Here is a 13,703-nt window from a genome sequence, read left to right as displayed (position 1 = left end):
GTTGTTCATGTCATCACTCTACAACTACAACCTCTCCTACCACTACGATTACGACCACAACAATTCCACCAACTACAACACCAGTTCCAACAACCACCCCTACAACAACCTCTCCCACAACAACCTCTTCTACTACTACTACCACACCCACAACAACACCTATTTCAACAACTACACCACTTACTACCACAAGCCCACCGACTCCAAGCTGTCCTGGTATAATGACTTGTGATTGGTCAGACTGGTTTAATCTTGGAGCACCAACAACTGGTCCAAATGGTGGAGAGGACGAGTCTATCCAGAAGATAATTGCTAATGGGCACAACATCTGCTCAGCTCCAGAAGATGTTCAGTGTAGAGCTGTTTTATACCCAAATCGTACAATCTCCGAAGTGGGACAGGCTGTTACTTGTAATCCAGTTGTCGGTCTTGTATGTCAAAATAATGAACAAGCACTCAAGAGACAGTGCTTGGATTATGAGATCCGAGTCAGGTGTTGTTCATGTCATCACTCTACAACTACAACCTCTCCTACCACTACAATTACGACCACAACAATTCCACCAACTACAACACCAGTTCCAACAACCACCCCTACAACAACCTCTCCCACAACAACCTCTTCTACTACTACTACCACACCCACAACAACACCTATTTCAACAACTACACCACTTACTACCACAAGCCCACCGACTCCAAGCTGTCCTGGTATAATGACTTGTGATTGGTCAGACTGGTTTAATCTTGGAGCACCAACAACTGGTCCGAATGGTGGAGAAGATGAATCTATCCAGAAGATCATTGCTGCTGGCCACAGCATTTGCTCAGCTCCAGAAGATGTTCAGTGTAGAGCTGTTTTATACCCAAATCGTACAATCTCCGAAGTGGGACAGGCTGTTACTTGTAATCCAGTTGTCGGTCTTGTATGTCAAAATAATGAACAAGCACTCAAGAGACAGTGCTTGGATTATGAGATCCGAGTCAGGTGTTGTTCATGTCATCACTCTACAACTACAACCTCTCCTACCACTACGATTACGACCACAACAATTCCACCAACTACAACACCAGTTCCAACAACCACCCCTACAACAACCTCTCCCACAACAACCTCTTCTACTACTACTACCACACCCACAACAACACCTATTTCAACAACTACACCACTTACTACCACAAGCCCACCGACTCCAAGCTGTCCTGGTATAATGACTTGTGATTGGTCAGACTGGTTTAATCTTGGAGCACCAACAACTGGTCCGAATGGTGGAGAAGATGAATCTATCCAGAAGATCATTGCTGCTGGCCACAGCATTTGCTCAGCTCCAGAAGATGTTCAGTGTAGAGCTGCTTTATACCCAAATCGTACAATCTCCGAAGTGGGACAGGCTGTTACTTGTAATCCAGTTGTCGGTCTTGTATGTCAAAATAATGAACAAGGACTCAAGAGACAGTGCTTGGATTATGAGATCCGAGTCAGGTGTTGTTCATGTCATCACTCTACAACTACAACCTCTCCTACCACTACGATTACGACCACAACAATTCCACCAACTACAACACCAGTTCCAACAACCACCCCTACAACAACCTCTCCCACAACAACCTCTTCTACTACTACTACCACACCCACAACAACAACAACAACTACGCCAATAACCACCTCTGAATCGGTGGAGACTCATAGCACCTCTTCTCCAACCGGCAGTCCTATCGTCACCTGTGTTTGCCGTTATAATGGCAAAGAGTATAAAGTGGGTGAGTACTTAACACACTGGGTTTGTAACAGAGACTCAATCTCAGACTATATTGTCTGTTTTGTATATTTGTAATAAACCTAACAGGACACTGGACACTGTTGAATCAACCATTCAACAGTGTCATTTAACGTTAAATAACCTGAGGAAAAAGTTTAAAGACACCTGTCTTCCAAGAAAACCAGCTGAAGTTTTCAATGGTGCCAAGATTGCAAAATATGCTGCAAATGTCCTTATTCAGCCCAATATACAGTTAGATCCCTTTGAAGACATTAACTTTAATAAATATCAGACCAAAAGTATTGACGTTTATCTTAATGTTGTAACAACACCACAAAAGCACGGTGGATGCTAAATCACATCCAACTATCTTCCTTTATCTTTAGGTTCCATTATATACAATGTGTCTGACCATGAAGCCTGGTGCTACATTGGTTACTGCAAAGCAATCAATAAAACCTGCCAAATAGCGACTACAAAGCCTTCCTACTGTAATGGATCTACCACTGCGGTTCCCACTACAACTGAGAGCTCCACACAACATCTGGGCTCAAGTAGTCCTTCTACAACAGCCCAGCATTCCACCAGCATCCCTCCAGTCCCAGTTATTAAATCGTGCCCTAACCTGAATCCTCCCAGAAAGGTACATCATGAGATCCCATTCAATATGTGTATGTAGCTTTCACTTAAACACTATTGTGTCAAAATATCATCTTGATTGTACACACTAACTTGTATAACTTATTTTTTCCAAAGGACGGTGAGAAATGGAAAGAAGGCAATTGTACTACAGCAATGTGTTCTAATGGTAACGTAACCAGGAACATAACAACATGTAAAACACTGGAACCGTTGGTGTGCGCTAACAACTTTCACGCTGTCCCAGTTCATGATGAGGATAATTGCTGCATCCACTACGAATGCCAATGTAAGTCTCATCTGATTAATGAATTACTGTTTTATGAAAACCTCTGCATGACAAATTCAAAAGAATGACGACATAAGGAGCACAAAAACTCTCTTTATTTATTATATTGGCGTATATATTTATATCTATTTCTAAACTCTCTCTGTATAAAGGCATCTGCTATGGCTGGGGAGACCCCCATTATGTTACCTTTGATGGAACCTACTATGGTTTCCAAGGCAACTGTTCCTACGTGCTCGTAAAGGAGATCCAGCCCAAATACAACTTCAGCGTTGTGATCGAGAACTACTACTGTGATGCAGCCGATGGTCTTTCCTGCCCACAGTCTTTAACTGTATACTACCAGCAATACACAATCCTTATTACCCAGAAGGACATCCATGGTGTTTTCACCAACATGGTAATTTCAATTGATTGCGTATTTGTTGAATTTTCTAAATATATTGATACATGTTAGTTCACAATCATTAGTTGGCTCTTCCACTCAAACCCAACCAGTATCTGAAATCAGTATGTGTTGTCTGCAAATACTGTCGCTGCAAAGCTAAAGACTGTTTGTAATGTTTATTAACAATGTTCTTGCCCTAGTGTTTCGTGGATGGCCTTCGTGTGAATCCTGCATTCAAAAATGAGGACTTTGGTTTAGCGACCACTGGTATAGATACGGTGCTGTTCATCGAAGATATTGGAGCTAAGATTACCTTCTCAGGACTCATGTTCAGCATCAACCTACCATATGAAAAATTCAACCATAACACAGAGGGACAGTGTGGTCAGTCATCATTTATATTTAGTCTATTGTCTTATCATATATCTCATACTGTATATAGTTTCTAGGATGTTTAGAATATTCCAGACCTTGCCGTGCTTTTCCAAGGTCTAGCTTTAAACTATAATGGTTTAGCTATAATAATAACTTTTTTTTACAACTGCTTACTGCAGTCATCACAGCTAACAATAGTTTGTGGTGCCATGTAAATGATTATTACGTAAACATTTCCGAAATTGATCATCACACGGCTTCCCCTAGGTACTTGTGACAACAACCAAACAAATGATTGCATGTTGCCCAGTGGGGAGATTTCTTCGTCCTGTCCATACATGGGCGATGAGTGGCATCTGAACAACAGCGTGTGTGTGCATCCTCCTAAACCATCTCCAAGCCCTCCACCGGTTTCCTGCAAGGCGACTCTCTGTGAGGTCATCTCTAGCAGGTCAGAACACAGACCCTCCACGAGTGGGTTTCTAAATATTGTGTTTTCAATCAATTCGTTACACTATTAATTTCATGTGTTTAACTTCTTTAAACTTCTTTAAACTTCTTAACTTCTTTAAAGTCTATTTTACTAAATGTCGGTGGTTTTACTAGGGCTGGGCGATTAATCGAATTTTGATCGCGATTTCGATTTCAGAGTGAAACGATCACCAAACGAATATAATCGAGTTGAAACGATTTAATTTAAAAATAATAATAATAGTAATACTTTAATAGAAATTGCAGAACAGCTGGATTCATATCTGGACATTATTTTCTATTTGACCATTTTGTGTATTTTTTTAAGGGGAAATTTCAAAGTTCTCATTTACAAAGTGTTTTTTTTGGAGAGAAATTATGAATAAATGCATCATGTTTTCAAACTCAAAAATAATCGTTTGAATAATCGAGATTTCAATATTGACCAAAATAATCGTGATTATGATTTTTTCCATAATCGAGCAGCCCTTGGTTTTACATTAATAGTAACGTACATATAGTAGTTCAGAGTTCAACTAGACTACTTACTTACATATTTATTGTATGTTTTACATCCTGGCACTTAATGTAGCATTGTGTACATCTTATCCTAGCTAGCTTTGTTGTATACGGGGAAGGGGTTAATGTAACGATTGTTATTGCTTGGCACTTGGTTCTATGAACATCCTTACTGTACCAACATTGTTTCTCTTTCTTCTGACAAATGTACTTATTGTAAGTCGCTTTGGATAAAAGCGTTAAATGCCCTAAAGCGTGTTAAATGCCCTAAATGTACTAGAGTGGTACACTAGCTTCCTATAGTCACTCTCTGTATTCTCTACACTCACAATATTTAATCCCTTCTCCAGTGTGTTTGAAAAGTGCCACGAGGTGATTCCTTATGAGCCATTTATGGTGGCCTGCAAATTCGACGTCTGCAGCATGCACCTTGACATCATCGGCTGCACAAGCATACAGACCTACGCTTATGCATGTGCCGAAGCCGGTGTTTGCATAGATTGGAGGAATGCCACTGATGGAATCTGCGGTGTGTACTATGTCATTTTATGATATTGAGTTAAAACCAAGCCTGTGACCGGACTGCATTGTGGGCCTTAGATTCATCTCAGCATAATGTACACATGCGAGGATTGTTCATGAGCTCTTACACGCATATACAAACACACACACACACACACACACACACACACACACACACACACACACACACACACACACACACCTTTGCTATCTATTCAAGCCTTTCCTTCAGTGTATTTAGGTCTCTGTTTGCATCAACCCTCTTGTTCTTATTTTTGGAATAACAGAATACACATGCAGTAGTCCCAAAGTGTATGAAGCCTGCGGCCCTTGGGTGGAGCCCACTTGTGATCACAGGTATCGTAAAAACAACGCTTGTTGCTTTGGACGCTTCATGCTTCAATTTCAATCTAGCGAACTACAATGTCATACTTTAACAAGTAGGTCATGCCAGCCAGGAATCTAATGCAGTGTTTCCAACACATAGACTACTTGGGTGGGTGATTTTTCTTTTTTTTTTGGGGCGATGTTCTTAACGACGCGTTCGATAGTGTTTCCCATAGATAAAATCTAATTTCATTGTAGAGCTGCGCGCAACACATTGGTCTCGCTCTCTCCCTCGCCAACATACCAGACCAGTGGAGAGTGGTCCATATGAACTGCAAATGCAGCGCATGTGCGGGCGTTTTGGAAGACTACAGTATTTCTGTGCATCTACGCTAAAATGCTGCCTGACCGCTGCCTGGTGTGGTGGAAATAAACTTGAGCTGAATTTCACGTTTCACAAGATACTACTGTATCACGCACCAGTGCCCGAAGCCATTGACCATGTCAATGGTCAATGGTTATTGCAGCAGGTCACTGACCCTGTATGGTCAGTGACCATTACTTCTTAATTTCTGGTCGCGTCAAAAGTCACCGCTCGGGGGTCCTAGGGTTCAAAGGGTCCTATGTTCCCCGGTTCCCCGAACATAGGGATGACCCCAATCAGACCCTGTATGCATGGCTTCTTTATCATTCCACCCACACATACGTATATAGACTGAATATTTACCTGTGTCCGGGAGATCCTTGTATCTCTGAATAAACAATCGTGTCAAACCTTTACCATTGTTCGAGTCATGCCTAGCCCTGAAAAGCACAATATCTGAGCCATCAAAATTACGCTTCATCAGTTACTTGCGTAAATTATATTAGAATGAAATGACAACATAACTATTAACTTGCACGTGAACACGAGTCACCGTCTGATCAATTTTCACTCTCAATGGTGGTATGACAGCAACTTACATTATCCCAGGTTACTTCATGACAATCAAACTACTGTATTTTGTTATTGTTTTGATTGAGCAAAGTATTACATTAAGGATGTGGAAGTGGTCTCGCGGAATACAATGCATTATGGGAATACGTCAGAAATGTCAAGTTGCATAACAGGTGTTCCATGTACTAATTATTAGTGCTTTCATGGCTTGTGTACCTTTATATTGACAGTGAATGGCTATAGTGTTAACACTTAGTTATGATATTAGACGCATGGGATCATTCTTCCTGTGGGGACAATTACGACCATGACATAGTGTGTGTGTTTTCTACATGCAGATACAATTATGAGTTCATCTACAACAAGAACATGTTCACCTTCGCCTTGACCTCCATGAGGTTGGAGGGGTGTTACTGCCCACCTGACTCTGTCCTGCTCAACTCCGCCTCGGACATATGTGTGCCGTCTTGTGGTAAGAGAAGTACATTGCTTTTGCTATTTATATTGACATTTTGTCTATTGCTGCAATAGCGATGTCTTATTATTTGCTTCAACATTCAGACCCATAATGTGCTCACTAATAAGCATAACACTATGTGCATGCTGTAGTACCCTTTATCTAGTAAATATTTTACAGTGAATTCAGGAGTCGAGTCATATAGGCCTAAATTCGGAACTCAATCGATGTGTAGACTTAGTTGGTTAAACAGAATCGTGTCTTTTGTTTTCCCGACAGATATTTGTATCTTGCAAAATGGTGTATGGAAAATGGTAAATATTTAATTCCATAATTCTCCCCATTCCCTTTATACAGGAATATAATACTGTCCAATAATACTGCCCAGCGTAAGGCATACCATTAAAGCGCCTGCGTCTACTTTTCTTTTACAGGTCAATGAGACGTGGGAACAGGGCTGTGAAGTGTGCACCTGTCTGGGCAGGGAACACTACGTGTGCCAGAACATGTCATGCCCAACACTACCACCTATCAGTTGTGTCCACGAGGGCCAAATCACAGTCACAGAGACGGTGGAATGTTGCTCCAAGCAGAAGTGCGGTAAGAGTGTCGTAAAATAATAATCTGGGTGACGATCAGCTATAGGCCATAATCACCTGGTCGCCATTTTATTAAATATCCCCACCAAGCTATAATTTAGAAGATGGCCGCTAGGGGAATAAGGCACATTTTGTACATTCAAATCCGTTTTAGTTTCAACACATTTAAGCTTTAGTATCAACACATTTCACTTTGTTTCAAAGAGGTTAGGTATTTCATTAAATCATTACCACAGGGGACACTTGAGCAGAAGGCATTCATTTGTGATGGGAAATTGTCTTATTTTAAAAAAAGGAGGTTATGTGTTTAATTAAGTCAACACTCGAGGGAATGCTGTAAGCATTAAGGCACGCTTTTGATAAGCAAAATAATGTTAATGAAAATAATAGGCAGAAAGTTTTTCTTTGGAAGCAGGATAAGCAGGTTTTCCTTCATCAACTACCTGTGTCTTCTAACAGAGTGCAATCTACAGAAGTGCTCAACTGTTCCCTCCTGCCCTCTTGGCTTCACCCTTTCCAAAAAAATGGGAGTCTGTTGCCCCGAGTATAACTGTGGTGAGTGCATAGTAATAGTGTCTTTAGGTACGTGTGAGAATGTGCTTCAAGTGCCTGCTTGCATGACAAGCCTTGGCCTTAAGGGGCCAAAAAAGAAAAAGAAAAAGAACAAACACTGCTCTTGATTAAATCTGTTATAATGTGGGAAATGTGAGTTCACTTTTCGTTCAACTATTTAAATTCACCCATGGTTTGTTTTTTCCGCAGTTGTTGAAAAAGATGTGTGTGTTTATGGAAACCACAAGTATCAGGTAAGAAATCTGCAAACTGGAGGTACAGGAGCATTTCTGGTCATTTCTGATTAGTTCAAATAAGATATACTGACAACCTCACTAGTTCTACCAGCAGGAACAGCTAATACATTACAGAATTTCCTCAATAGAAACCTACAGTGAATATGATTTTTTTGGGTAAATAACTGTATGGGTTTGCTCAAGGATGCTCACGATTGATTGTGGTTTGATCTTAGGAGTTGGCACTAATCTCAATGTTAAGATAACTTACATTTAGAGATGGCTGGCAAAGGATTCTGTCTGAACAAGGTGTACTGGGCGCTTAACAGAACATTACCCACTTCCCAAACCCTGTAGGTCGGTGACGAGGTGAATGGACCTCCATGCGAGAAGTGCACCTGCACTGCCACGATCAACAGCAGCACTCAACTACACGAAGTACAATGCCAGCCTATACCATGTGACACATACTGCCCCCTGGTAAGAGCTCCATTACTCTCTCTCTCTCTCTCTCTCTTTAAAGACAGCCAGAAAGACACACACACACACACACACACACACACACACACACACACTAGTGCATACACTTTTTGCGTTTTTCTTTCATTGTGACTTTGTTGTTAATCCTAAATGTATTTGTTTGTATGGGCATGTTTGTCCGTTCTTGCACGCTTGCACGTACGTGTCTTTATGTGTGTGCCTGTCTGTGTTTCCAGGGTTACGAGTACCAGACCATTGCAGGCCACTGCTGTGGGAAATGTGTCCAAACAAGTTGCATTGCTGTGCTGCCCGACAACACCACCAACGCATTCCTGGTATGTGTGCGAGCTTGCATGAACACGGACATGTGATATACATGTGACTGTGTGTCGTCCAGAATGGATATAGATATTCATGGTTGTGTAAGGACATCATAAAGACTATCCTGTGTCTCTCATTTCATAAAGCCTGGTAGCATTTGGACGGCACCTGGGTTCCCGTGTCTGAAGTTTGAGTGCGTGAAGATTGGCAGTCAGTTGGTTACCATTGAGGCCAAGACCATCTGTCCTCCCTACATCCCAAGCGAATGCATACCTGTATGCAAATGTGCACACACACACACACACACACACACACACACACACACACACACACACACACACACACACACACGCATACACAATTTCATGCAGACTTATACACGCACTCACTTATACACATATGCATGCACGCACACACAACAATTCATCATGGAAACTGATGTCTACTACCCTAATAACCCTAGGGTTAGGGATGTTCTCCTACTGACACATTGGTAGTTAGAATTGATATCTGTCTCTTTCCTCCTAGGGAACTGAAACTCTCTTGGACGGATGCTGCTATACTTGTGAGCTGGTTTTCCTTGAAGTTATTTTCTTATATGCAGTATTTAAATATTCAAGCAAACATCTCTACATATTGCAGTCCGCTCATTGTAATTGCTCTTTTTCATCTTCCATGCCGCCCAGGTGTTAGACGTGACCTGTGCAACCTGACCACAACAGCCATCACCATTGAGAACATGGGCTGCCTCTCGAAGGAGCTCATCAACATGACGTCCTGCGGTGGAGCATGTGGAACCTTCACATAGTAAGTCAAACAACGCTGTCCTTAAACATTTCAACCACAAAACAACTTTGCATTGTGTGGCAACCCGGCCCGGTCCCAATCAACGTGATGCAGAGCACCTGAGGAAGCCTGCTTAAAAGGCAGAGGCTTCCACGCCCATTCGGGGCTCTCTCGTGGCTGGGGTGGACCGAGAGTCCAGCCGTCGTGGCCGCGCCACCTGATCATCTTTTAGTTCTTTTATAAGAAAGACTTATTGTTTGATTAAACGTGCCGTTGTGGCGAACATCGAAGAGAACTGTGTGCTGATTCGAGCGAGGCGGGTTCACTCCCCGAGGCGGGTTACCACAATTGCTATAACGTGATATCGATGCTGTTCCTCCTCACTTTTTTTCCTACTTACCCCCCCCACCCTCCGCCTCCACCTCTTAGCTACTCTCCCCAGAGGAGGTCCCTGGAGCACACCTGCTCCTGCTGCCAAGAGATGTCAACATCTGAGCGCAAGGTCCGCCTGATCTGCCCTGACCGCACTGAGGTGGACTTCACCTACACCCACATCAACGCCTGTGGATGCCTGAAGACAGAGTGCGCCGCCGCGGGGCGCACCGCCATGCCAGGGGTGTTGAAGTCCAGCCGACGGAGGAGATGATCACATGACACTACGTTACAGAACGAAACCTATGGCCTAACCCATTTTTGTTTGTATTAAGCAAAATACTAATATATTATATACTTTTTTTGGAAGCCATCAAGTGTATAGAAATACAAATCTATATATAGTTTCACAGTTATGCAATGTTATTGGTGGATTTGATTATGGTAATTTAGGGTTAGCACATTTTGCACATGTTTGTTTGTGTGTCTGTGTGTGTGTAAATGCATTAAATCAACAATTAAAGACTTTCTTTGCACCAACAGACTGATCTAGTGATCTAATTTGAATTCTTACTGGTATGAAACATCAAGCTTCAGCTTATAGTAATTTCACTTCCATATGGGTCTCTCTAGCAAGTAGAAGACCAAGTGACCACAGCAGTGACTGCTACTCATACAAACACCACATAAAAGGGCATAATGTTCTATCTAAACCCCCGCTGTGACCCATAGGACCTAAAGCAAGCAAATATAATATAAATATAACCTGTACACACCTTTTGCATTCATTTACCTCAGCCTGCCTCTAATTGAACAATTGGGGCAAATTCCAGATTTTTCTCTTGAATTTTGTTATTCATTTTTGTAATTACTGGCCCATGTATTTGTCTTATAACATAATGTAAATGGTATTGCATGCAGGATGGTCCATAGTAGACAGAGAGAGACCCTGGGAACAACTCAACATCAGGAGTATTAACATGTATGACTTGAGGAGCACCAGGTTGAAACCAATGTGTATACGAGGAGAACATAGAAACACAGAAAGGTCCCACACGGGGTTTGACCCTCGGACCTTCATGATGTGAGGCAACAGTGCTAACCACCATGCCGCCATAAAATTCAATGCCTAAAGACCTTTTGACAAGTTGGTACACCAACAGTGACAAACCTTGGGCTAGCACTGTTGTATCTTGGGACACTGCATGGCATTATTATATGCCGCCCCATCTTATGTTGCTTCTCTTGAAACTGCACCACAAGTGAGTAGAGAGCTATACAGTGGCATGCAGAAGGCTTTTAAACAATGCAAACAAATATTTTCATCCAGTCCGTAAAATAAGATGGCACAATAAATAAAGGAGAAACAATTCAGACTGCAATAAATTTATTATATAACAAAATATGTTTACTTGGTGTGACTTTTTTTGAACAAAAAATAAAGATAAAGTCAACAGTCCTAAAAATGGAAACAGGAATGTAACTTGCATTATTTATTATCTCTACTTATCTCATTTGGAAACTTTGTCAACTGCCTCTCAGACTTTTTTTATACACCGGCTCCGAAGAAACACCTCTTGTAGTCTTGTGGATACTAGGTTGTGGACAGACTCTTTGAACAAATCTTCATTGCCACGTACCGAAGCAACGAGCTGTAAAGTTCCTACTCTTATGACTCGCACATCTCCAACTGAATCCAAATTGTATGCCCCCCATTTAATTCTCGTGTTGTGAAGAGGCTGTGACTGGATGTATTTAAATGATTTACTCAACTTTATTCATGCAGTCTTACAGGGATGTTGCAATCAAGGTAGCTGGACAGCCACCTCCTGCAACATTGGTCGGAACACTGGTGTCAAGTACAATGGTGCCTTTCATTGTCATAAGAGTTAAATAAATGTCTTTGCCAAGGGGTGACGATGAGCCAAAACTTGGTAATCCCTGTTTTAGACATTATTGAAAACTGTTAATCTTAATTAGGCTCCCTTGCACATTGTTATACTATTTTTTTTATCAGTTTAAAAGGTGTAAGTCTTCAACAGCACATATACAAAACATTTTGTTCGCTGACGTTTGCTTTTACAGTGAGTTTATTCAATCTCATACAGATATTAACAGTTGGAGAAGCCGATTCACTTTACAGTCTATGATAACTTAAAGCATCGTATTTTCACCATAATAGTAAGGATGTAAGGATGAAAGGATGAAAAATTATATACAGGATTTTTTCAGGTTGGATTTCTCAAAACCTTGTGTGACCACTGTCAAATAAGGGCTATTTGGCTATTTGTAGTCTCCAAGGAAAATAACATACATACAGATAGTGAAATGCTTCCATTTGTTTTGTTTCGAGACATGTAGGAACAGCATGCATTTTTATTTCTTCTTTTTATAAGAACACTTTTGTTTTCTGTGTAGTTTAACTGCAAAGGTACAGTGAAACTACTAAATGGCGGCATACATATAGCACGTGACGTCGGCTGCAGCATATAATTTTTACGAACGTACTCAAATGAACCAATATCAAACCAGGGGCGGGATACCACACCATTAGTTGATTAAATGTGTCTATAAAATGATAGTGCTCTTATTGATATCGTGAGTGTGGAGTTGGCCCACAAGGGACACAGATAAAAATAGCGTGTGGGCACACTTCTGTGCGTGCATTCATGTGTTTGTACTTGTCTTTTCCAGAGGCTCCTGAAAACACTGAGGCTTCTTACAGCATCAAGACATGACGAATACCGTCAGAGCACCATAACTACATCCAGCACACAGCCTGAGGTCCTGCCTTTCTTTGAACGATGGGTGTATAGAACAAGTATTCAGAGCCTTGGTAAATAGCCATGGCTAATTAGTTCAACATTCAACAAGTCAGATTCGTCATTGAAAGCAAACCATGTACTCAATAAAGGCCTGGCCACAGTCCATGGTGTCATGGAAAACGATGAATGGAGAGCAAATAAACCAAGGTGGGACAATTTAAGAGAGATGTTCCCCAACAACTATATAAATGTATTTATTTATTTATAATCTCTAACATATATAAATGCAGTAGGCGCCATGTTTAAATAAAAGTAGAGGTATATGTCATGAAGTAATATGAACCATGGTTCAATATTTTAGTCATAATTTAACTAGACTTAGGATGTAACCCATTAGTCTATTATTAATCACAGACATTAATGCACTAACAAGAAAGCACATCCATCTGCAATTGAGTAGTACCATTAAAAGCCCAGGGACATAGACTGAGATAGGGTCATGAATTGTTTTACGTTATCCGTTATATAACTCAATTTCCATTCTCTTACTTCCTGTGGGCTGTGTACACCAGTTAGCAATCCCCAGAGAGAGATGAATGAGAACATGACAATCTGACCGAAGATAAACGGATATAGATACATGATTAAACCATACAAAAAACATGAATTGATATATGTTTGTCTATATATATATATATATATATATATACTGAAACATGGTAAACATAATATAAATATTACATGAAGAGAAAAGTAGGCATTTTTTTAATTGGAGCTGATGTAAAGTTCACTACACATCATTGAACACAGATTGTGTTCAAATGCCCAAACCCATTCCATTGCACATTCCTAAATAATTATTCAATTACCAAAATGAAAAAAAGCAGAGCTGTGTTTTATTAGGATGC

At 40.9% G+C, this 13,703-nt stretch overlaps 1 protein-coding gene across 1 annotated transcript; it reads left to right on the top strand.

Moving 5' to 3' along the window:
- Window positions 1–2,555: 2,555 nt before the first annotated feature.
- Window positions 2,556–10,304, top strand: LOC311356586 (intestinal mucin-like protein; the record flags this gene model as incomplete). The annotated part of the gene is made up of 17 exons (XM_084476370.1): window positions 2,556–2,688; window positions 2,841–3,088; window positions 3,277–3,460; window positions 3,719–3,902; window positions 4,792–4,970; window positions 5,251–5,320; window positions 6,566–6,699; window positions 6,964–6,998; window positions 7,119–7,284; window positions 7,743–7,838; window positions 8,046–8,089; window positions 8,429–8,551; window positions 8,788–8,886; window positions 9,019–9,147; window positions 9,401–9,437; window positions 9,559–9,679; window positions 10,088–10,304. The coding sequence occupies 17 exons, from the start codon at window positions 2,556–2,558 to the stop codon at window positions 10,302–10,304; spliced, it is 2,199 nt and encodes a 732-aa protein (XP_084332496.1).
- Window positions 10,305–13,703: the final 3,399 nt, after the last annotated feature.

This window comes from Micromesistius poutassou (assembly GCF_964030765.1).
Source record: "Micromesistius poutassou genome assembly, chromosome: 12".
Lineage (NCBI taxonomy): Eukaryota > Metazoa > Chordata > Actinopteri > Gadiformes > Gadidae > Micromesistius > Micromesistius poutassou.
The sequence above is the reverse complement of the archived record's forward strand: the minus strand, read 5'-3'. Positions and strand labels throughout refer to the sequence as shown.